This window comes from Agelaius phoeniceus, chromosome 11 (genome assembly GCF_051311805.1).
Source record: "Agelaius phoeniceus isolate bAgePho1 chromosome 11, bAgePho1.hap1, whole genome shotgun sequence".
Lineage (NCBI taxonomy): Eukaryota > Metazoa > Chordata > Aves > Passeriformes > Icteridae > Agelaius > Agelaius phoeniceus.
This window is the reverse complement of record NC_135275.1, coordinates 14035901-14060197: the sequence shown is the minus strand read 5'-3', so window position 1 is coordinate 14060197 and position 24297 is coordinate 14035901. Positions and strand designations below refer to the sequence as shown.

The window sequence follows — 24297 nt, the reverse complement described above, 5'->3', positions numbered from 1 at the left end:
ATTACTGAAGATGGGATTTGTGTTCAAACAAGTGAAATAGCCAACTGGACCTGTTGGTCACTGCATTAAGTAAGTCCTAATGAGGGTGATACCCAGACAGAGAGAGCTACTTGCCCGTCTGCTGTGGACCAAGGCTCCCTGTTCATCTACAGGCTCCTCTTTCTCCCCTTCTTGTTTCTCCTCCTTCTCTGGCACCTGAGAGAGAAACCCAGATTAAGTAACCCAGTACTGTTCCAAAGTTACCAAAATTTCTATGGTAATTTAAGGCACTAAAGGTTTAAAAAAAGGCTTCCTGCAGTTTCTGTTCTGCAGATTCCAATGCTATTGGATCAGACTCCTGCAGCACTGAATGCTAACATATATAACAAGGGGGCAAAGGTTTTACCTCATTGTCACTGACTGCTGCAGGTCCCTCAGGAACCTCCTCAGTTTGCTGAGTGCCGTTCTCATCCGACGCAAGGCTCTGCTGCTCCATTTCCAGCTCCTTTCGTCGGGCCTTTCGCCGGCGTGTTTCTGCCCCAATCAGTGTGCCTAAAACAGGTGGAGGTAGGTGTTCTGCAGCATTTGGGCTACGTTTCTGCACAGGGCAATTCCGGTTCCCCTTGTGACACGCACAGTCCACTTTATAATTGCTGCTCCAAAACACAAACATAATTCGTGTCACTCTTCATTTCTCAACCCCTGCACAGAGACATTCAATACATCTCCTACTAAACATCTCACCACGTGCCAAAGCAAGGACAGCAGGCTACCTTATGGCCTCTATTGGAGAATATGCCAGCAGAACTGGACAGAATAGCCGGGAAATGCAACTCAGTAGAAAACGGAGCAATATGTAGAATGCGAGGAAAGGGCTGGAGGAAGATGTCCAGTCCAGGAGGGCAGTGGAGAGCTCCTGGGCGAGGTGAAGGACTCACCAGATGTTGTACTCATAGTCAAAGGCGATGGTAACCTCTGTGTCCTTGGCAATGGTGGCAACAGCATAGATGCACAGGTGGATCATCCCATCAGCAATCACATGACGAACCTTGTTAAACGAAGTAGAAAGAAGCTGACATCTGCACAGGTTGCATTTCCTACTTCCAAGACTGAAGTCTCCTTTTGCAAAGTAGCTCTTATTCTACTCTATGAGTAATTATCCCAAATTCTCCATAGGGAAAAGCCTGCTTCACTGCTCTTGTCTCATACTGTGCTTTTCCACTTACAACTACTACCACCTGCTTACCCTCAGTATCATCGTGCAGCCAAAGGAAAGACATAAGAGAAATCTTTCTCTTCCAAAAAAACCTCCCTCATGTTCCCAAACTGTCTCATATTCCAAGTATAAACCATCAAACAGGCAAGTGACACAGAGAATTTACTGTATTTAGTGCATTTTAAGTTAGGGAAAGCACTAAGCTTATGTAAAACATGTATTTGCAGTAACAGTGATGATGAAAAGAGAATTTACCTCTGCATTTGGAGTGCAGGACCGCCTGATGAACCTGGCATCATTACCAAAGGTGCGGGCATCAACACACATCTCAACGCCATTGAACTTGGAGTAGAACAGCACAAAGGGATATGGCCTGCAGAAACAACAGAACATCTCAGTCCCAAAATACCCAATTCCCAAAGCACTGTTGATAACAGGTCCCTCACTTCACTGGAAGCAGAACTTCCATCAGCACTACCGCTCTGGGGTTAGGTACTTCCAACTATTTAAAAGATCTATTTCAGAGGGTTTGGTCCATAAGCAGAGCATCAAGCTGAGGTGATATATCTGATTTCCCACTTCTATGGAAGGCACAGCTGACAGGACCCTCTAAGTGAGCACTATCCCATAGAGACACCAGTCTCTCTGTGCCACGATGCTCTCATACCCATCATTTCATAGTACTCTTACTTTTTGAAGAAATGCCCATTGACCTCGAATTGCTGCCGTAACATAACTTTCCCTCGATACTCAATTATAAGGGTATCTAGTGCCAGGTCTCTTGCTGCCCTCAGGATCTTCCGGTGCTTCTGAACCCGAGTCACCCTTCCCAGCTGCAGCTGTAACAAAAACCAGAGCAAAAGAGGAACATTTGAACCAAAGGCCTCTAACTCATGAAGAATATTTTACCTATATAAAAAGAAAATATATTCTAATAGCAACACACAGAAACTCTGCCAGGTGAATATGTTGGTTATTTTATAATAATTTACTAATGACCAATAACCTTGATAATATTTATCAAAAGCAAACAGTATTTATTCATTTCCTTCAACAATAGTCTGACAAATCTATCAGACTGAGTATTTCAGTCTTGCAGCTAGGAGGCATAACCAGACCTGTCACTTGCTACTAACTGGGAATTGCTTTGCAATTATGGCCACTTTCACAGCCAGAATAATTGAGATCTCCCCTAAATTGTGGGTTGTCACACATTCAGAGGAAAAAAATGCAAGCTTTTCCTTCTGCAAGGATGGTAAATTCCAGCAAACAGGCCAAAGACTTAAGCTGGCAATTTCCATCTCCATCTAGAAACTTCTCTGTACATCTCTGCTCAGCTAGTGCTGTTGATTTAATTTTTTTTTAACATGAGGAACTAAATTTTTAATGAAGTAGTGACAGTTCATTAAAACATACGTTAAAGTCTACAGCTCAATTACAACTGATTTTCACAACCATGTGTCTGACAGCATGAAACCACAACCTTCTTTAAGTACAGACATCCAAATATGATATATTTTATGGAATAATGGAAGGGATATTATAAGCACTAGGGTATAGGAAAGACTTATTCCATAAAAACTAAGTACTTTTTTTAACAGATGAAACCTCTCTGTAAGTAAAGATTATCTGAAGATGACTGGCTGCCTCACCACCACTGCTGTGCCTGTTCCTTCCTAAGCATTCTATTCCCTGCTCATAAGGGCCCAGTTTTGATACTTTTCCAAAGTGAACTGAAGCATAAGTGTTCTGACTTCGGTAATAATGACAATTATGTATCTAAATTAGGAGTAAACCACAAAATTTTACTGAAAGCACGTTCTCAACTTTTCCTGAGAGAACTTTCATTAGAAACAGCTACTGAGCACTCTGCTGAAATGGATAAAAATTAGTTTAAGGGGCTCAGCCTAAATAATGACAGAACACATGATGTTCTAACCTTGTGGAAATAAAAGTTAATGTCTTAAGGCAGTACTCAGCACTGGGAACCCAGCAAAACCCTCATACTGAGCACATGAAAATACTAAACCAGAGCCTTTTAAACTTTTTTCTGACTGGGATCTTCTATCTCCTCTGTTTAAAACCCCCTCAAGAAAATTACTTTTGTTGTTTCTATAAGACATTATACTGCAGATCTTGGACGAGCTAGTAAAGTAACATATATTTGTTGACTTCTCTCACTCAGATGCAGGATAAAGACAGCTTTATAAAAATATTTATTTGAAACCTATTCAGATGGGAGTAATGGTCCAGTGCTCCTCTTGAGATACAATCCAGTGCCACATTTGCCATGCCCATGGGATTTATCTGTCTCATACCAGCAATGGTAGCAATGTCTATCTGCCAGCAATTGGGAAAACCTGGATATATGTACTGGAGACTCTGAAGAGCCTTGCAGGGTGTTCATCTCTTCAGGTCTTGGTCCTGACAGAAGCTCACAGAGGATTCCCTAAGTCCACAGAAACATGTTATTTCCAGTCTAAGAAGCCACACTGTTGGTCCTGATTTCTGATCAACAAACCCATGATATGAGCAAGCTGTAGGATGAGACTGTTTACACTACATGGAATAGTGGCTAAATTACTTTTAGCACTCTACTATCCAACTGTGGCAACAAAGAATAAATAAATGGGACCAGATTTCCTAGTGTATGACAGTACATAAGAAGAAAGTATCTGAAGCTATTAGATAAATTAGGACCCAGTGTGTTTCCAGTTGAATAATTCTGTTTCTATACTATCACTGATTTGTTTTTATACCTTCTCATCTAAGCTGGCCCTGCACAGGAGGGTTGGACCAGATGACCTTCAGTGGTTCCTCCCAACCTAAACTGTTCTACTACTCTAAGAGCATAACAAGATAGTATCTTTCAGAAGTTAATGTCTGGTAGCCTTCACTCTCACCTCTGCCCCATGACTGACTGCCCCATTACTCTTCACCTCATGCCAGAAAACAGCTTGCGGAATATAGGTGGGATAAAGTGGGGTGGTCAGAGGAGGAGAAAGTCCATGCAGGAAAGAGAAACTCTGCATCTGTGTAACTTATTTATCTGAGTTTGGTGAAACAGGAATGATCTCACAGCCCTTCTGGTAAGACACAGCTCAGCTTGTTTTCATTTTCTGAATTTAGAAATATGAAGTGGATTAGCTGCCATGCTTTCATGTGTGAAAAGAACAAATGATTTTATTCATGTCACAGGCTAGGGACTGCTGACTGCTAATCAGCCAAAACTGTTCTGATATGTTTGCAGAGCAGCATCTGCATAATACTCAGTGGCTTTATTTTATAAAGGCCCTTTTGCTCTTCACTTCAGAATGTGAAATCAGTCAGGGTTTTGAGCTCAAGTCAGCAATTATCAGAGGCAGCAAAGGGCAAATACTAACCCTGGGTTTGGCTTGGCAACAACAGTCAGGAAAGTGATTCACAGCTTTCAGTTTGTCGAGCAACTGGCAGTAGCCAGGACTAAGATGATTTTATTCATAACACTAAACAGCTTCATATTTTCACAACTTTCCCTTTGCATCATGAGGACAGCTGAGAACTGGTTTATCATAAAATCACAGAATCATTTAGGTTAGAAAAGCCCTCTAAGACCGAGTTCAACTGTTAAGCCACCACTGTCCAGTCCATTACTAACCCATATCCTGCAGTGTCACATCCACAAGTCTTTTAACCTCCAGGAATACTGACTCCACCACTCCCCCAGGCAGCTATTCCAGTTTGGTAAACCTTCTGGTAAAAAAAAAGAAATCCTAATATCTAATGTAAACCTCTGCTGGTGCAACTCGAGATCATTTCCTCTTGTCTTACACAAAATATTCCAATGAACAAAATCCCATATCCTCCATGTATAACTCTTAACCCATCTTTCCCTACTCTTCCTGATTTGAGGAAGCTTTTAGGTCACATCTCAATCTCTTTTAAGTATATACTTGCATCACTGTTGACTGAAGTCAAATGACTCTCTGAACTATTAAGAGTATGCAGGGCATAATAAAACATTATTTTTATTCCTTTCTCCTCTCTTCAGAGTCTTCATGGCCAAAGAGAGCAGCAACAATATTACTACACAGCTGGCAAATGTATATTTGCACAGCCTCCTGATTTTTTTCTAGCTCAAAGTACCTATTTTCCCTTATCTCACAGAAAAGCTATTTTTGTATTCAATAATGATACCTAGTTAATAGACAACTGATGCAAACCAAGAAGCCTTCTCAGTTTGCCTACCAAAGGTGAGACGAGTGAAACAAAAACAGAACACAGTGCACGAGAGCACGTGCTCCACACCCATGCAGGTGCCCTCCTCACAACACTCCACAGCCACCTCCTGAGCAGAGACAGCAGGACACAGGAGTGACAAGCAGCAACCCAGGAGAGGCACCTGTTTTTTTCTCAGTGTCCAACAGAAATACAAAGTCCCCTAACACCTTCCCAGCATGTTCAATGACAAGTACCTGCCAACAGCTTGTTTACAGTAACTACAGATCACTAACAAGTTTTGCAAGTTTCAACTTTTTTGTTTCTTTGGCATGTATCACATTTGGAGTCTTCTGATTTGGAATGCTGGCCACATTTTCCTATGGGAAAACCTAAGTCTGTACTGGGAAGGCGGAGGCTGAAAGAGCATGGCAAGAACAAGCACATTATATATGTGCATTTTATAGTCTTGTGTTGTGCTGTACACATATCAAGAAACACAGCATGTGTTTTATTACTTATTTCAGGACTTCTCCTAAAACCCATGTGAGGCAGACAGAATTGGTTACGTTTAGTCTCAAAAAATATTAAGATTTCTAGAGAAGTAGAACTTTTTCATATCTGCATTTCCTCAGTTTTCTTTAGAAAATCTATCAAGAAATGTTTCTTACCCCCCCACCCCACCCCCACAAGAAATCTTATTTATTGCAGAACCAGAGGCAAGAATGGAAGAAAGTTTGGTCCAAAGTCCTCTTTCTGCACTCTCCCTTACTGGCAATATCTGTGCTCTGCCTGAAGTGCTTCACCTGCATGAAGGCAGAGGGAAAGGTAGGAGGGAGCACATGAACTTCACTGAGTGACTCAGCTGATATAAACAAGAATGATTCAAGCACAAACATATGCCTCATATTCAGGTTTCTGACTTTGCTCCTTTTACACTGAAGAAATGCCCCCCTTCTCTTTTGGAGCCCACCCTTTCAGATGCAATTATCTCCATTCTCCTGGACAAGGAAGGCCCAGAAAAGCCTAAAGTGGGTAGGAAGGCTGTACTTGGTTCAATAAAGCACAGATAAGATGAAACAACAGCTAACAAGAATATGAATGGGGAAGACATACACCACACAAACACATTGTTTTCCTGTTTCTGCTTGTTTACATGCACTCCATAAAGATGGCAAGACACCAACCACTGCTCATCGTTGGCAAGTTAGGGAGAGACCAGATTCCTAAAATCAGTTGTAGTTGTGCAGTATTTGGGTTCAAATAATCAGTACAAGAGTTCAAATAATCCAAAATACTGAAATAATGCTGAAAGGTTCTTTAAAATAGCCTTCCACACAACACAAGTCAAGAAATAAAATAAAAAATAAATTAAGGGGACTGGAAAACTCAGGTGGAAAGCAGGAAATTTCCTATCTCCAGCAAGTGACAGATCTGGTTCTGTCTCAGGCTGTTCAGTGACCAAGGTATTTATGGCAACATACCTGTTAACCACATTACAGAAATGTGTAAAATATCCCCAACTTTGCATCACTAATTTAGTTTAATGCAAATATTTGTTAATCTCTCTCTGACTGGCATGATTTCTGATTCACTATGTATCAAATCTGTGCCTGTTGGCCTGAGCTACAATACTGCTCACCCATGCCCTGACCTACTCCCTGCTCTGTCCTGCTTGTTCTTACCTGCATCTGGGACCCAATGACAGTATTATTGCAGGCCAGCTCTGTTTTGTTGATTGTGTCCAGCATAGCAGTTTTGCCCACATAGTCTTTATTAGAGTTGAGGTGACGCTCCAGCAAGTTCTGCACATCAGCACTGTACTGGTTGGTGAAGGCTTCCTCGTACTGGTCCGTCCAGAGGCGGATCCGATTCTCCCACCCTTCAGCTGTGTTTTCATCCAAGGCATGTGCTTCAGAAGGGGAATTCTGCACCAAACAGCAAAGAATGAATGGATAGTACACAGCAGGAAAACCTATCCACAGTGCTCCAAGCACATGAATAAGCTACAAAAAAAGGCAAATCAGTGCCAAGCTATGTAAGTGTTGGTTATGAGGACACATTTTTCAGCATCTGCACCCTCCAGAACATTGTACAACAGTGTCACTCAGAAATCTACTGAGATTTCTGTGCAGAACTAAGACCTCTTGAAAGTTGGTACTTGGCACTGCTACATAAAACAAAATTAGGCTAGCACACGGCCAGAAAAAAAATTTAAGCCACTTTGGAAAAATAATTAAGTACATTAAAAAAGCAAAGCACAGAACACACAAAGGCAAATAAATTTCATGTAGGCTTGTCCTGCAGTCAACCCACTCACGGCTAACACAGTGCTCAATGATGCTGACTGCATCTCAATCTTTGCAGTGACTGATCCAAAAATAGTCCTGAACCTTCTAGCTAAATGGTCACCAGAGTTTCAAGAAACTGAATGTAGAGCATAAGCTAATACCCACAGGGTTAAAACTGCAAGTCCTAAGCAGAGTAAAGAAGAGAGGGCAAAATCAGGTAATCCGTTTAGACTGTCTTGTAAAGGAGGGGAAAACAGAAGCTGGTAGAAAGAAAAAGGCTTAAGCTTCATTCTTTACTTGGCAGTAGTTGAAGTAGTTCAACAAATACTCCAGAGCTCAGCAACTCAACTGGCTTCATAAAGCACTGAGACACATATGACACTGAGGTCTTAGTAACAAGGACAAGTGAAGAGCAATCATTATTTTAATCACATATATTAAAAACAGTAAGAGTTGCCATGCATTTTTACCCTCTCAAGTCACTTGCATACTATGGAGATGGTGCATAGGGTCACCACAGTACTGTCCTCTTTTTCTCTGAGCCACCTGCCAGAAGCCCCTGCCAGTGGCACGACTGGGGTCAGGTGGAACTGAGCAAACCTTAAGACACCTCTTGTGTGTCTAGAAATAAATGCAGCTCACAATCCAAGTCTACTTTTTTTGTCAAATAACCTTCCTATTCAATGGCCACACCTACCACTACTGCAGGAAGGCAGAGATAAATATATTGTCCCATCCATTCCTAGTAAGAGGACGTGGAGACAAACAAGGCAGCACTACTAGGGACTCCCAATATTAAACTTGTGAACTACTTTGATGTCCAAGCTTGAAATAGCTTTGATGCAATCAAACAACAACTGCCCTCACAGAAGAGCAGCCACAACCAGTTCTACATCCCTTACATCAAACACCCCACTCCCAAGTGCTGTGAATCAATCACCTCTTGGGACTGGATTGCATTATCTGACTGGAAGCTATCAGAAGCAAATGGAAGGGTTCAAGGGGCAATTCCTGTGAAAGCCTTTTGAATAGGCCTCCTTGTGGTGCACTGTAAGGTTTGAGTTTATTACAAGGCTGGCCCCACAATCAGAAATTTCCCAGGGAAACCAAAAGAGGGACAAAATAAAGGGGTAAAAACCCCACCACCAACACAGAGGGTTGTCATTTCTACTCACCTTCATCCTCAGAGACTTTCGTGAGCCCTCTCGAAAAGCCTGTCCCCCAGACAAGGAGAGAGAGAAAAAAACAAAGTATTATAAATTTCCTAAGAATTAGGATCCCAGAACCACACTAAATCTTACTCCAATTCTTAATAAAAGATGGCAAGAATTACAGGAAAACCTACACAAGAAACAATGAACCTGAACAAAAAGAGACTCTGCAATGCAAATCCAGTGGAAGCTGCTGAAAAGCTGGATGGCCAGGATTTCTGAACTAAAAAAGCCTGCCTCACACTTAGTAAAAACGTCAAGATCAAAACCAAAACTCTCCCAACTAACCTCACTTGCTTTGATACAAGAAAGGTCCAGCAACAGAATTAAGGTGGTTCACAACAACAAAACAGCCCCTCCAGACCACACATAGCTCCTGCCCCCAGCGTTTTATTTAATCGGTGCCTACCAGAAGAACTTCAAGGGAAACCTAGCCTGTGGAAAATCATGGTAAAGCTGGCAGATGATGGGAAAGAACCAGCTGCTCACACACTTGCATTCCAATATAAGCAATTCAAAATTATTTCGGTCCCCAGATCCTCATAAACAAGACAGTAAAGTCATCCCTCAACAAATGTTCATCACTACCTACATAGTTTTCCACACAGGCACTATCTCTGTCCCTGAAGAACAGTGCCAAGAAGCTCTGCAGCCCAAATTCCTCAACAAAGCCTGCTAAAAAATACCATGCTCCCTTCATTTTTCATTCTATTCACAGACTGACCCTTTCCCACAAACAGCCAGACTCCAAAAGCTACTTCCCCAAATCCTAATACAGCAAAAGGAAAAAATATGTAATTGAGTCCAAGCGCTGAGCATGAATGGACAGCATTGGGAAATAAGGGTGGAGCTCCAGCAAGGTAATTTTTAAACCAACAGCCACGTACTCCAGCAGGTCACAAATACAAGGCGTCCCATTATTACACCCGAAAGAGCAATTCTTGAAGAACAAAAATATCTTGTCTACTGCCCGCTCGTCAACCTGCTCATAACAACACTCTGTACAGCATTTGGTAGGAACTGCAGCAACCTTGTCTCTCTCCACATACCTTGATCTTTTTGGCCTTTGGAGCAGCACGAGCCTTTTCTGTACTCCTCTTCCTCTTCTTGGGTTTGCTCCTGCGGACGCGGTTGACGGTCAGCGTGATGCTGGTCGGCGTGTGCTGCGTGGCCGTGTACAGCACTGTGGAGGGAGAGAGTTCTTCATCCCAGCTCTCAGTGGCACTGCTGTCCCCGCCTAGAGAGACAAGTGCTTCATGAGAACAGCTTCTCATCCCTGAGAGCACAGCTTACCCTTATGTCCATTTTCATCAAGACAACTTGCTGCCCCTGCATAGCTCTTCCCTGAGAGAATTATACCATCTCTGTTTTCCCACCCAAACTGGGAACAGGTGTTCCAAACTTCTGATATGTCACAGAATGGCACTGATGAAAACTCTCCTTTTCTGTTCACAAGATAATCTGATTTTCCCTAGAGCTAACTGAGGTGAAGCGTAAGGAGAGGAGAAAATCCCAGTGGTTGGGAGGCAAAGAACATTAGCTGGCACTGATCACAGTTAAATGATTACAGCATCCAAAAGACAAAGGTCTTGAAGAAAGAAAATAAAAGTCGCTGTTATCAGAATTATAACCTCAAACTCACCTGACACGTTGTCCTGCTTCCGGTGGCGGAGTCTGATCACCTTCCCCCTGCTCATTCCTCTGCCAAAGGAGAATGCACAATTGAAGCTGGTTTGTAGGAGTAAAGTCACTTGAAATTCAACAGGATGTCACAAGATGCGTGCCCTCAGTGGGGCCCAGGATGATAAGAACATCGATTTAACATCCTCATCTCCACTCCTGGTGCCACCAACACTTGTCAGGCTGACAACGCAAAGGAGGAGGGTCAATACTGGGTAAAGCACTGGAAAGAATGCTCCAGTTAGCAAAAGGAAGTCTGTCCCACAGCCCAAAGGTGACACGGTTCAGTATGAGCAGTCAAGACAAGGAGCAGCCCAGATCTGCACTGCACCAAAGCTTACCTGCACTTTTCACACTTGAGGAGGAAACCATCTTGAGAGACACTGCAGTGGCACCAAGTGGGAATTGATTCTCCTTCTGAGGAGCTCTCACTATCCCCGGAGTTCTCCTCATCAGGCGAGTGCAGGCCATTCAGTTCTGCACGAGGTATAATGGTCTGGACAGGAGGAGAGGCTGGCGGCGTTGGAGGAGGAGGGGCTCCATAATTATGATCCTGAAAATGAGTATTTGCAGTACTACTTTTAATGTGAAGATATGATGCCTAGAAACTGAAGTCCCAAATCCACAGTTCCCAGGTTAATATTTAACTGGCGTAAAACAATAGCCCGAATTCCTCAACCTATCAAGAAGGTACAGTAATAGCTCTGAAACATGTAAATTATTTCCTTCAGCACCAATGAATTAAACTCAAAACCTATGAAAACAACCAGGCTATTTCGACATTAACTGTTGTACTGCTAATAATCTGAGACGACATAAGTGTTTAAACAGTGGAACCAGCTGCCCTGAGATGTAGAGTTTCTGTCTGTTGAGATATTCAAAACTCAACTGGACATGGTCTTGAGCAACCTGCTCAGGCAGAGTCAGCTTGAACAGGGAAGTTGGATTATGTGATCTCAAGAGGCCCCTTCCAACCTCAGTGATTCTGTGACACCCTGTTCATCCCACAGCTTCAAGCCATGCTCCCACTCCCATGCTCCTGACTGCTCCTTGATCCTTGTTCCTTTAAGTTACCACTGTGAAAATCTGTGCAGTTGAAACAAGTATAAATAGCGCACAATAAACCAAATGAGGCATAAAATTACCACCAGGAAAATATTATATATTCATATATATTCACACTTCATTCATTTACTTCATTCAGTTAAAAATCTATCACCTAGAACACTAATAAAGTTTGCTGTAGAGTATGCAAGACTTCACAAACAATAAACACAGAAATGAAAAACGTATGGCAGAACTCAGCTCTAACTTAGTGTTCCCTAAGAAATAAGCCAAAATTCCTAAGGCTTAATAGGCAAAGAACTATGGAACAAGCAGAAAAGAGTAAAAGTAGACAGTAAAGAGCTGATTCACTGCAGAGAGAGTACTCACTGCGTAAGGCAGCCCGCGATAGCTGTGTTTCTGGGTGGCCCCATAGCCGTGGCTGGAGTACACATTCTTCTCACTGACAGCTGGACTAGCTTCCACAGACTCTGGGCTGCAGAAAGGGCCAGAAGTAAAACCCATCAATACAACATCATTTTTTTCAGTGCCAGTATTTCACTGCTCTTTTCTATTGAACACATGAGCTCAGAATGAAGAAACTCCATGAAATCGAGGTGGTGTCATGCGTTTCACCAAGCATCATGTGTGCAGAAGCTGTACAGGATGAACCTGCTCTCAGAGGGAAGGAACTGAGTAAGGGCCACCCTATATAGTTCATTAAAACTAGGTCTCAGTCTGGGAAGTTAAAAAGGTAATTAGCATGTAAGAAGCTCAGTTTCCTTATTGTTGAGGAAATTGGGTCTAGTTCAGCATTCGCATCTGAACCCAGCTAGCCTAATCTCAAAGCCACTGAACAGTACTGCCATTTTATCTCTGCAACAGCTTATTTCAACTGCAGCTAAGCAGCTTTCCTGCACCTGCGCTTGCTTCTCTCTCCCTCAGATACCAATTGTTAGTGAGTCCAACATCCTGTGATAAAGCCTGCATGAAAACTGCAGCTATCCTGACAGCAACTACCAGGAACTGGAGATTTCTGTTACAAAGAGACAACAAAATCCATGTCCTGGACAGACAGTGGCCACAGACAGATCAGATTCACCCTGTGCTTTCTATACAGCAGCCTGCAATGAGCAGAACAGGAAATCTGCTGCTAAGGTACAATGCACTCTTCCACCACAGGGTGGTGAAAAAAAACAGCTAAAAATCAAAGCTATATCCTCGGCAGAAAGCTGCAGAAAACCTACTCAGAGAAGGGACAGCTGCAATTCAATGCAGGGGATATTAGATAATGAGGCTACAGACAGAACACCAGCAAGGAAACATGCTGTCTTCTGTTACAAGGAGAAGATACAAGAAGTCAGATAACCTGCACAGATCAGAAGCAGGGCCTGTATCAGAGTATGGCAGAATATTACTGAATCATGCCTGCAGATGGAATCCTCATCAAAATTACAGCATGGAGCTGAGCAAGCAGGGAAGAAAAATATAGAAAAGGAAAACTTTATCTCAGACCTCTGCTGCTCTGGTGAGATCTTACAGGATTTTCAGTGGGTCCTACATAGTCAGCATGAATCAGGCACCATCAAACAATGGCCAGCAATCACACGTGGGGCAGTGCTTAGGCACCCAAGAAGAGTAACCCCTTGCCCTTTGGACTTCCTATTAGCTCTTGAAATCTCTGCTGCACTGAAGTTTGCCCCACCCTGCCACTCAACCTCATCTATTCTCCAAGGCATCAACCTCTGAGCTTCTGGCTTATTCTGGAATAAGGTGGATCTGTCTTTGCCACATAAAGGAGCAATAATTTATCGTACAAAGAACTGCAGAAAGTAGAAGACATTTCACCTATGCAAAAAACACCTCTGTAGCTCAGGATTTAGGTGCATGACATGATAAATTCAGTCAGTTTTCAATGTGACTACAGCCAGCTAAACTGTCAGAAGCAGGAGATATAGATGTTCTCTCTCAAAGGATGTATTTCTTAATAAAAGTTACCATGTAGAATTTGCCACATAATCCAGCCTTTGCAACAATCCTTTAGGACTTTCAGATTGGTACAGTGTCAAATCCATTCAGGTTAATAACCCTTTCAGAAATATTTCAGTATTAGAAGGAAAAGAGCCTAAACAGTCTAAACAGCAGATAGGTCCTCTGTCCAAGTCACCCACATTCCTAACCACAGTCAGACTGGAATACCAGCAATGCTGCCGCAAGCATTAGCAATAAAACTTCAGAATTGTTGGTGCAACGGTGTCCAGGGGCAACAACACTGGGGCCCATGCTTCCTCAGCAGCAGCATGCCAAGGAGCTTCCACACCTTCCAATATGCAGTCAGACTAACACAGCAAAACTACTCTGCAGCCTCCATATCACCCTCAGATGAACAGCAACACCCTACACCATTTTCACCTCCTCTCTATATCAGAGGCTGGGGAAGATGCTAAAGCTCAGCCTGTAAAGAGGATCAGCTCGTTTTCCTTTTACCTTCCCCACTGCCTTCATGATGTACATCTTGGAATCAATTCCTTTTAAGAGGTACGAAGCTCAGGTACCCCAGACTTTATGTATCAAACCAAAGAGTTTCAAAGGCAAAGTGAAGGACAGCCTTAACTTTGAACAGGCCCACAAAGGACACTTCAGCAGTAACAGCGCATTGATGCAAAGCCTGGAGAATGAAGTCCTGGCATTCCCAATTTTTAGAAAACAGGCAGAGAAACCAATTCAGAAATCTTCAAACACCTTTTCTCGAAGCACTCCAGCCTAGCCTCAAGTTGGACCTACAAATTTCTTTACAAGGGAGAAAGAAAATGCTTTGCAGAAGGTTTACAGTCAGTCTTTTTGATACTTAAATGCTACAAGGGACACATGCGCAGACACATCTGGCTCTTCTCCCTACCACGCTCAGCTTCGAAAGCAAAGTACATGAGCAAACTATTTAGCACTCTTCCTCCTGCCATAAACAGTTTAAAATTCCTGCATGTTGAGTCTTCAAAGTGCTGCTGTGGGAGAAGCAGGGTGACAAGCAGTACTAAATGATAGATCTTAAAAGTGAAGGATCATGTAACCAGTGCAAATGAGTGACTTACTAGATTCTGATTCTCTGTTTAAAAACAACATGTAAAAATGTGGGCTTTAGGATGGAATGAAGCATCACAAAGAAGAATGGCTAGAATGGGGCCAGTGCCAAGACAGACAAAAAAGAGCATTAGCAGTCTTGCAGAGAGTACAACCATGTAGTCAAACTCTATGCATAGTCGAATCAGGGTGAGATGGAAGGGAAAAACAGTGATTCAAACCTGAGCCCACTGCTCTTACAGATCAAAATCAATAGTCTGGAGCAATTTCTGTTCTACACTGATCCAGCTGACATGCAGGTATTTGCACAGTAGATACCCCTAGATAATACATGGGAGAAATCTACTTCCAAAACGTCATTTGTAGATTTTTGTAAAGAGATACTACAGTCTGTGTTCCAAAGAAGGATGCAGGCAAGCAGGAGGTAGAAGCACACAGAAATAAACTTCAGCCCTTGCTCTCATCCCTGACAAAAACATACTCTAATCCTAGCTGACATCATTCTAACAAGGGTTTTAAGAAGAGATCACAATGCAGTATTTCCTGATTTTGAAATGCTCCTGACTCTGCAGAAGCAGAGTGTTTTTAAAGAAATTTAAGTCCCCTCCAACAGGCCTTGGAGGTACGGCTGCAGGGAGAGCCCTGCACATGGTCCTGTGGTGGGGACTCCAAAAGATGCTCTCTGAGATGTGCTCCTTGGAGTCTGCTCAGGGGCCGAAACAAAATAAAGGTGCCTACCCAGGCTGATGCTGTCTCACATCTATGTCAAACTCCAAAGGTCTCCACAAATCAGTCACACAAGACTGGTACCAAGTCTGAGCTAATAGGCTCTACTGAGAGGAAGGTTCAGCACGCTGATCCCTCACATTGCAGCTGTTGAAAAAGGAGCTGGTTTGTATCATGCCAATGTCAAGCCTGGGTACAGCAAACGCACGACTGCCTGCACTTGAGTATAGATTTACCAGCCAAGCTGATAAAAAACCCAAGGTTGAGTGCCTCATACTGTCGGAATTCTCCTTTTCCCCATATCCTCTGTCAAACTTACCAATTTCCATAACACTGCATTTGTTAATACCCATCTCTCATACAGCCCAGCAGCCCCTTTCTCCTGAGTGGAGAAAGCACTGGCACCAATCCTACAGCCCAGCTCCAGGTCGGCCCTCTGGCACCCTCCCGCTCTCCTTTCTCCTCATCCGTGGGGTAACACTCACTCCGATCCTGCAGCCATGTCGGAGTAGGACGTATCTGGTGTGGTGACTCCCAGAGGGATTGCAATGCTCATGACGCCCGTCGGGGATCACGGAGTCCAGAGGGCAGCGACTGGCCGCTCCGAGGGCGGAGAGGAGCCGCAGAGCCTCGGCCAACACGTCACGGACATGGGGAAACCTACCGGGGTAGAAACAAAGCATTGCATCTCTGTTATGGGGTGAGGTCTCCCTGTACGCCTCTAAAGAAGGTTTTCACAGCAAAGAAAAGCAGAAATAGATTTCCATCAGTGACATGCCACATCATTTTTACTTCATTTTCATATGTAGGGCCAGGGAAGAGGTAGATGGCAGAAGTTTGGGGGGGAGGTTGGGGGCTTTTTACAGTGTTGGACTGACATGCAATGAGCTGCTTTGCCTTAAAGCTGATAATGACAGTTCCCTCCTCCCCCAAGTAAACTTAGGACTAATTATCAGATAAGTAATCTATTAGCTCCTTCTGCATATAAGCAGCAGCTGTCACCTATCACTCACAGCCCTCCATCAGCATTTCCTAACTCTTTCCCCAAAAGAGCTGCAGGTAAAATCCCATCTCTGTGGACAACTAGACAATGCCGGGGTGGACCAAGCTGAGACCTCTCCCTGGAGATCAGTTTGTACGTGCACTCGCAAGGCCTACAGCACAGGTGAGTGTGAGCGGCAGAGCAGCCGCTCCCACAGCACCGAGGGCTGCCCAGGGCCACGAGGCCCATCCCGGACTGCGCGGCGGTGGCTCAGGGAGCCCTGACAGAGCGGGCCTCGGCTGTCCCTGACACCTCCCCGCGGCAGAGCCACGTCAGACGCCTGGGGAATGCGGCGGGACCATTGGCTGTGTGCGGGGAGCCGGGTGAGTCACGGCGGCACCGGGGCGCAGCCGCCGGCCGTGAGGGGAAGCCCGGGCTCCACCTTCCCTACTGACCACAGCGCTTTGTACGGCCGCGAGAGAAATCGCCGATAAACGCGGAGTTCCTCGGGTCGGATGGCGGCCGGAGGTGAAATGGGATCAGCTCCTCGTTATGTAAATAGCCTCAGTAACACAGATGAGCATAAAGGAGCTATTATTCTACACAGCTCGAGAGAACCCCCCACAACACAGAGAGAAGCTGCATTTCTGCACGCAGCAAAGGTAGCTCCAAAACCAAAGAAAAATGGTGACAACCACCCTCTCTGCGCGTTAAACTTTAAGGGCAGCCTTGAATACTTTCCACTGCCTTTCCCTGGCTCCGGCAGCGCAGACAAGCCAGCCTGCTGTCACATGCTCCCCGGCATCTCGGGGCTCTGCCAGCAAACCCTCCTGGGCTACAGAGAGGCCGTGAGCCAAGTTTTCCTGTGGGTAGTGAATTTCTCACAGGGAACTGCCTTTGGACACCACAGTCCAGCCATTGTTTAATACACAAAACCCCCAGAAAGACAAAAACGCACACTCACTATAAGGGCAAATGAAGAGTGAGAGTCAGAAAGTTTAAATGCTACATGCTATGTTGCCTTTTCCTGTCTTAAAAGGCAGGCCACTTCTCTCGGCACAAGGAAATACTTTCCTTCTTCAGCATACATCCCTATGGAAAATCTTTCAGAGAGTATGACAGGCATACAGTGAATTACAGAAGTAGCACATAAAGATTTCTAAGTGGTCTATGGCAATTCCCTGTTATGCCCCAAAGCAATGGTCTCACAGGGAGGTGGGAGATGAAAAAGGAAACAGGCAGGACTAAGCTCACAAGCAGTTCCAACCCAAGACAGCCCAGTGTCCTTGAGTGTGTTTTCTGGGAAAAAAAAGGAAAAATAAAAGGACCTTCCAGACGTGTTTTATTTACCCTTTCTTGTGCTTGTGACAAGAGTTGTGATTTCTACGCTGCCACAAGATGAGACAAACTGCTCCTAAAATACAGCTAAAAGCTACAGACATCAATCCCTGCTTCAACCGAGTCACGTAAAACTCTAGCACAAGGTTAAAAGCAATAAGACAAGTTTCTCAGTGTCTGAAGCATCCTTCCCTTTAAGGAACATGGAAAACTCTTCCTCACCCCAAACCCAGTAATCTTTCTAAATACTTGTTTAGATGTTTTCCCTCTATTGATCTCATGCCTTTGCCAATGACTGTACCCAGCTGGCAGCAGCCTGACAGTTCAGGATGAATTCCAGCCTCCCGCCTGCCTGTGACTCAGCAGAACTGGAGGATTTCAGGTGCAGCTTCTGGACTGGAGAGTCACAGGATACCTGGGCAGTCCAGGAGTAATTGGGACAAGTTTTCACCCACTTCTCATAGAAAACCCTCTTTCTATCAGTACTGTACAAATGCTGCTGCACTGATATGGTCTGAACTCCCATTTTTGGGAAGGAGATTACTGGAGAAACATGAAATAGCAAACCGAAAGGTTAAACAAGGCAAATTCCACTTCACTTTTATGTTGACCCAGCAATACTTGCCCAACTATCACCCATGTTCAGATTTTACTGTTTGGTGCTATTTTATGTGTACTTTCAACTGTGACAATGTGACAATTCAAATTGAATTGCTGAGACCAGCCTCATGTGCTGTCCAAGACCACATCACCTTCAGGCTACATTACAGTCTGGACTCCATGACACTTGGCCTGCTAACATGCAAAACATCAGCCTGACAGAAAACTCTGGGGTTGAGATCTACATGTTCACCTACCAAACTGGGCAATTTCCTTTATATTCAATCCCCAATGTCCCTCCTACCTCTACCCCCAAAAATACAGCTGAAGAAGAAAAAAAACAGAAGTCACACCCAGTTCTCTCTGCTGCCACTGGAAGAAGTTTTACTAAATTCAAAGTCTTAATTAAAATCTAATGAGCTTCAGACCACAGCAAAAATCTGTCTGCCTTACAACACAATTCTTCTTGAAATCAAATGGAAATGGGAATTTTGATGGCCTAACATGTAGGTAATATTTAGCTGGTTTTGAAAGTGCAGCATTTAAAGATATTTTCCCCCCACATTTGGCACTTACACACCAGCCTCCTTAACCAGTCAGACTGGTATAAAGATACTTGGTCTTCCCCAACATCATCAGAACAGCCCAGATGAGCATCCACCCACACAGCCAGCCCAGCTGGGATCCCCAGTTCTCTCTCAGCACAGGTCACATGCCAAGGGACTGAGCCACTGTGAGTGGCTGCCTTGGCTACACTGTGAATATATGCTATTCAGTTATTTCAGGTAACATCCTGCATTGACAGAAAGGACTGTAATAAATCTAAGCTGGCCAAGCGAAGGTTAAGCAACACCTGCTGCTGTAACAGTGAATAGAATTTTCAGAATGCTGTTTAGGATGCGATGGCTGCAGTGCTGCATTGGCTCACTTCCACAGCCAGTGCCATCCATGTACAAATAAAGCAGATGCAGAAAATTTACTGCTGGAAACTCACTTTATTACTTGTGGTGTTAAAAGTCTGTACTAACAGGGACAATCAAGCATGGTGAGTCAAAGAGCTCACCAGAGCTTCCTCTTTCAAGATGTGGTTGTACCTGTCTTCACTCATGTCCCAGTCATACACACACCTCTGGGCACCCTTGGTGTGCAACATCTGCTGACAGACTCTACAAAGTATTTGTGAGCGTCTTGAAAATTCACCTGCAGAGAAAAAACCCCGGGCACAGCCTCACAGATTGCATGTGCTACCTAAATTCAGACTCCATCACCCTTTGGTGCTGCTCAGGTGATGCTGTACAATGTCAGGGGGGACAGAACGTGTCCCTTGCACTGTCCCACGGTCACAGATTCAAGGGCAAAGCAGTTACCAAGCAGGGGGAGGACAGAGATTCATCCTGCTCCTCAGCAGGGTCAGTGCACATCTGTGAGTCTGTGGCCACAGAGAGCCTGAAATACTTTACCATTGTGCATCCAGTGTCTTATGCATGGCCAAAAAAGATAAAAAGGTAACACTGGTAAAACCATATCGTGGACAAACTGACAAAAGCTTTTTCTGATTATGCAGAACTTCAACATGTGAGCCAGGGCAGGGAGAACAGGGAAATCACCTCTATGTGCAATGACAGCAACCACTTCTTGTTTGCAGATAGTAAAGGACAGATAAAGCGCTTCCTTTACCTCTCCCCACACTTCCCAACATCTCCAGTTATTGAAGTCCCAAACTGGAAACAGATTCCAGACTTATGACAACCCAGAATTACTAGTGTCTGAACAATAACCACCATCATCTCTATGCTCAGCAATGGGCCTGTAAGTCACCTACAAAGGATGAGCTCTGTGTATAATGAGTTGCAGATTTTTTAAGCTCCCACGCCACTACCAGTCATATCAAATTCAAAGCACTTTCTTCTCCTGCACCTCATACTGCCACAGGTCAGTCCAGAGCTTGTGGAAAACTGGTAATAGCAGCTCTGCCATGCAGCCTTCTTTGGCATCCTCTCAGCCAGCCTCATTTGGGACAGAAACAGCAAGGTCTCATGAGTTCATACTTACACTGTCATCTGCACCAGTGGCAAATCACTTGGCATGTGGAGCAGTGTAACAAGTGTTAGCATCTTAGATTTTCATCATTCATCTTTTCCCCTGGAAATTTCAGAATAATCAAAATCTATGGGACATCTAATGTAAACAGGAACAGCTTCCATTACCATGTGAAATAGTCCTCTCATCAGCCAGTGCCACTCAAATATGTGCACAGTCCACCTGAGTCCAATCAAGCACTCCCTGTACATGCACAAACCTCATGTCAAGGTCAGATCCTTAACAGAAGGGAAAGCACCTTTAGAGCAAACAGAAACAGATCAAGGTTTTCTGTATTTAACAGTTAGGTCAAAAAAATGCATCAAATTCCCTGAATTTCAGACATATTGTTCTATAAGGACATCTACACAGACATAGGGGCAGAGCAGCTAAAGCCTTAGATCATTTAGCTCCAACTGACTGTGAAACAGATTGCTAAAAGTACTTGAATTGTGCCTCAATCAACCAATATGAATGCTTAGCTCCGCTCTGAAAACAAGCTGGGTTCACTAAGCAGCAAGGAAACAACTGTGCCAGTTTCAAAGAATGAAATACTGATATAAGTATTCACTATTATCATTAGATCCATACATCATCTGCTGGTGGGCTGACAAAGCAAGACAGCAATCCCATCCCACGGGGTCTGGGAGAACTCAGTCCTGGTCTACAACAGGAAGGATCAAAGTAACAGGCAACACTGGAATTCATTACTAGCTATGTATACCGTGATAACCAAATTATTGACAAGTACAGCGCAATGGTTAAAGATTTATTTGTCTTAGGCCATTCTCAAAATTGTCCCCTGGTTTATATGTATCCAACCATATGCAAAAAGAAATGCTTATATGTACATATTTGGTTCAGAGTTCATTTTGCTCTCTGGGATCTAGAAAACCTTGAAAAAACACCGACAAGCTCTTACAATAAGAATAACAGCATTTTAAAATTGTAAAATGTCAAAAAGCAAGAACCCAGTGAGAGCTGTTCCTGCTCATCACACTCACAAGAGCTGGAGTCAAAGATCAGGGAATAGCAAGACTACTGCTTTTAGAATATGGATGATTAAAAATGCTTTTGGTATCCATGGGCCTATGCATCAGTCAAGTTGTTCCCTACAAGATATGAAATCATATTAACAATTCCCATTATTCTTGAAGTGGTCTGTGAAAGCACTACACACTACCTCAACACATGTTTATGCATACACCTACTTAGCCAACGTCAGCATGATAAAGTTGTTCAAGGAAGGCTATGTAAGCCATTATTAAAATTGAGGTACAAGCAAGTTAAACTGATTTTGATAAAATGATAAAATTTGGAAACAGATGGAAAGTAAGTAAATTTAATAAAAAAATTAAACTATGTTTAAGCCATTTTAAGGCAATTTTCACAATATCCATCCACACAATTCCATCATTTTATCTCATGAAGGAAACATCAATTTTAGTTAAACTCCTCTGTGAACTACACCTTAAGGGACTACAAATAATGAGAGAGCAACTGATAGAAATTAAACCAAGGAGAGAAATTACAAAATGCATAGTCAAGTACTCTTAGCAACTGACCCAAGACTGCAGAAATTACTTAGAAAAGCAAAAAGAATAACCTCAAAACTTTGCTGCTGCTCTAGCAGTCAATATATTATGCAAACCAAAACAAAATCCTGTTTTTCTTTTGAAATCATTAAAGAATTCACCTACTATGATAAAAAATAGAAGAGAAATTTAGTAAGAGACAAAAAAAAGGGCAGGTAAGACTTTGCCTCCAGAAATACTTTGTCCTGGACTATTCATTCACATCCTTGACCGTTCAATATGCTCCAGAGGTAAAGATGCCAGACAAGGGTTTGTTTGGACTTTCTTAAAACATCCAATTTGCATCACAGAACCTTACTGTAAAGTTTAATTTCTATTGATTGTAAATTGGTTGAAGAGTCATTCATAAGGATAATTCCATAAAAATGCCGTATTAGAAAGCAGAAGCAAATTACAGAGTAGCAGTGATCCATGGCAGACCAAATTATTCTGAGGTATGCTTATATAGAGGTGGCAGGCACACGCCAGGGAACTTTGCCTGCACCCCACACTGATGAGAAGGGACCTGGCAGCATCTGCATGGTCTGCACACACAGTGTGCTGAGCAGGTGACACAGACAATGTTTTAGAGGCATGACAACAATGCAATGCAAAAAGGACTATCCCCACCAGGAACGTCATATTAAAGCCCACATAACTTTAAGGGTCATAAACAGAGGAAGTCTTCAAGAAAACATCACAATACTATGAAAATCTGAAATCATCAAAATAAAATTAAATTAATAACAGAAATAGTGGAGAAATTCAGAAAAATCCCAGACTCAAAAAGAACCCCTTTCTATGCTAAAAACATTACTTTACAGTGGCTCTATCTCACAGCATTCTAAGCTGCTGGTGAAGGTGACAAATTATTCTAATAATGAAGCATTTAAAATTATATTTTTAAATTTAGTATATTTTATTATATTTATTACATTTTATTTTTGCAAATACAGTTCTCTATTATTTTCTGGAAAATATATAGTAATACAAGAGAAAAAAAGGATTACATATAAGACACCACAGTTGAAGACACAGAAACTACTAAAGTACATGGAATAGGAGAGAGGAAAAATATCCCTTTTCTCTTCCAGTTCCACAAACTTTTGATTTTGTAACAGTCATGGGGCAAAACTATTCTGCAGTGCAGGGAACACATCCTAATTGCTATGCTGGTCCTATACTGTGAGGTTGCTGCTCTCTTTTCCCATGAGGTGAAGGAGAACAGTCAAATGCCTGTATGTCACAAAAATGCAAACAAAAAGGTTCAGAACAGATACTCTGAGATTAAGAGTTTGACAACCAACCTCCAGTGAATCCAGCTGTGGCAGCTGATGTTACTGCTGCGACCGTCTCCTCTAAGTCTTTGCCAAAACAGGTGGCAGGAAGGAAACATTGCCATGTCTTATCAATTGCAGCTGATGCCAAGAAGACTGGACTAAAAGCAGAAACAGGTAAAATATATATTCCCATTTAGACACTGTTCTAGGGGCAATCAGTTTCTTCAATGGGGCTGATAACAATGAACAGCAATATTGGAAACACCACTGCTCAGTCCACCACACCTTGTCCATATATATCCCTATGTTTTCAGGTTTTAAGAGACCTGCCTACACCAGAAAACTGCTACAGATCAAGTAAGACTCAAGATTCATTTAAATAATGTAAATAACATTGGTTCAATCTCAGCAGACCAAAGTGCTTCCTTGTTCTAAATTTTGTTGCTTGTGGATGCAATAGTATTCACATGAATGGTTTCATGCATGCAACTATTAAACTTTCCTAAGCAGACAAACCTTAAATTTAAAAGCTTGTTAGACAACCCCCCCACAAAAAGAAAAAACCTTTAGACCCTGAAATTGCGTTTTGAAGGTATTTCAGAGAGAAAAGCCTGTACCACATGCAAGGTCAGGGGGAAACTCAGCAATAAAGGGCAATAACTAGGATCAAATCCAAAGCCAGAGAATTACAGTTCCCATGAGAATTCAGACAGTCCAGAGTCACGGGAAGTCGCTGAATATAGAAGGGGAATCAGCAGGATTTACTGGCACAGAGCAGTATCCTGAACTTACAACCAGTGGAAGCCTAACCACTAACAAGTTGCCAGGAGTAGGACTGCAACCTCCAGTCCCAGTATCGGAAAAAAGATTTCTGCATAATCCCACTAAATACTCTCTGCCTGTGCCTCGAGGTCTCGCTGTACGTCCTTTATACATCTATTTAGGGCCTCCACGTGACAGGGCTGCCTGCCCGGCCACTCCCCGCCGGGGCAAACAACCCAGCTTCAGAGGAGGCTCCGGCA

The 24297-nt window shown here is 43.2% G+C and overlaps 1 protein-coding gene across 3 annotated transcripts in view; it reads right to left on the bottom strand.

Moving 5' to 3' along the window:
* The window catches only part of SETD5 (SET domain containing 5), a 65325-nt gene that overhangs the window by 23244 nt on the left and 17784 nt on the right, over nucleotides 1-24297 (bottom strand). The window contains exons 2-13 of one of the 3 annotated variants that reach the window (XM_054639892.2): nucleotides 15908-16082; nucleotides 12009-12114; nucleotides 10916-11127; nucleotides 10537-10595; nucleotides 9944-10131; nucleotides 8859-8897; nucleotides 7078-7320; nucleotides 1886-2034; nucleotides 1451-1568; nucleotides 918-1027; nucleotides 386-632; nucleotides 115-195 (exon numbers count right to left, since the gene is read on the bottom strand). In XM_054639892.2, coding sequence (XP_054495867.2) covers nucleotides 115-195; nucleotides 386-632; nucleotides 918-1027; nucleotides 1451-1568; nucleotides 1886-2034; nucleotides 7078-7320; nucleotides 8859-8897; nucleotides 9944-10131; nucleotides 10537-10595; nucleotides 10916-11127; nucleotides 12009-12114; nucleotides 15908-15978 — 1623 coding nt within the window. In that variant the 5' untranslated portion in view covers nucleotides 15979-16082. The remainder of the gene's footprint in view (nucleotides 1-114; nucleotides 196-385; nucleotides 633-917; nucleotides 1028-1450; nucleotides 1569-1885; nucleotides 2035-7077; nucleotides 7321-8858; nucleotides 8898-9943; nucleotides 10132-10536; nucleotides 10596-10915; nucleotides 11128-12008; nucleotides 12115-15907; nucleotides 16083-24297) is intronic. The other 2 variants (XM_077184276.1, XM_077184277.1) reach the window with 2 other exon arrangements.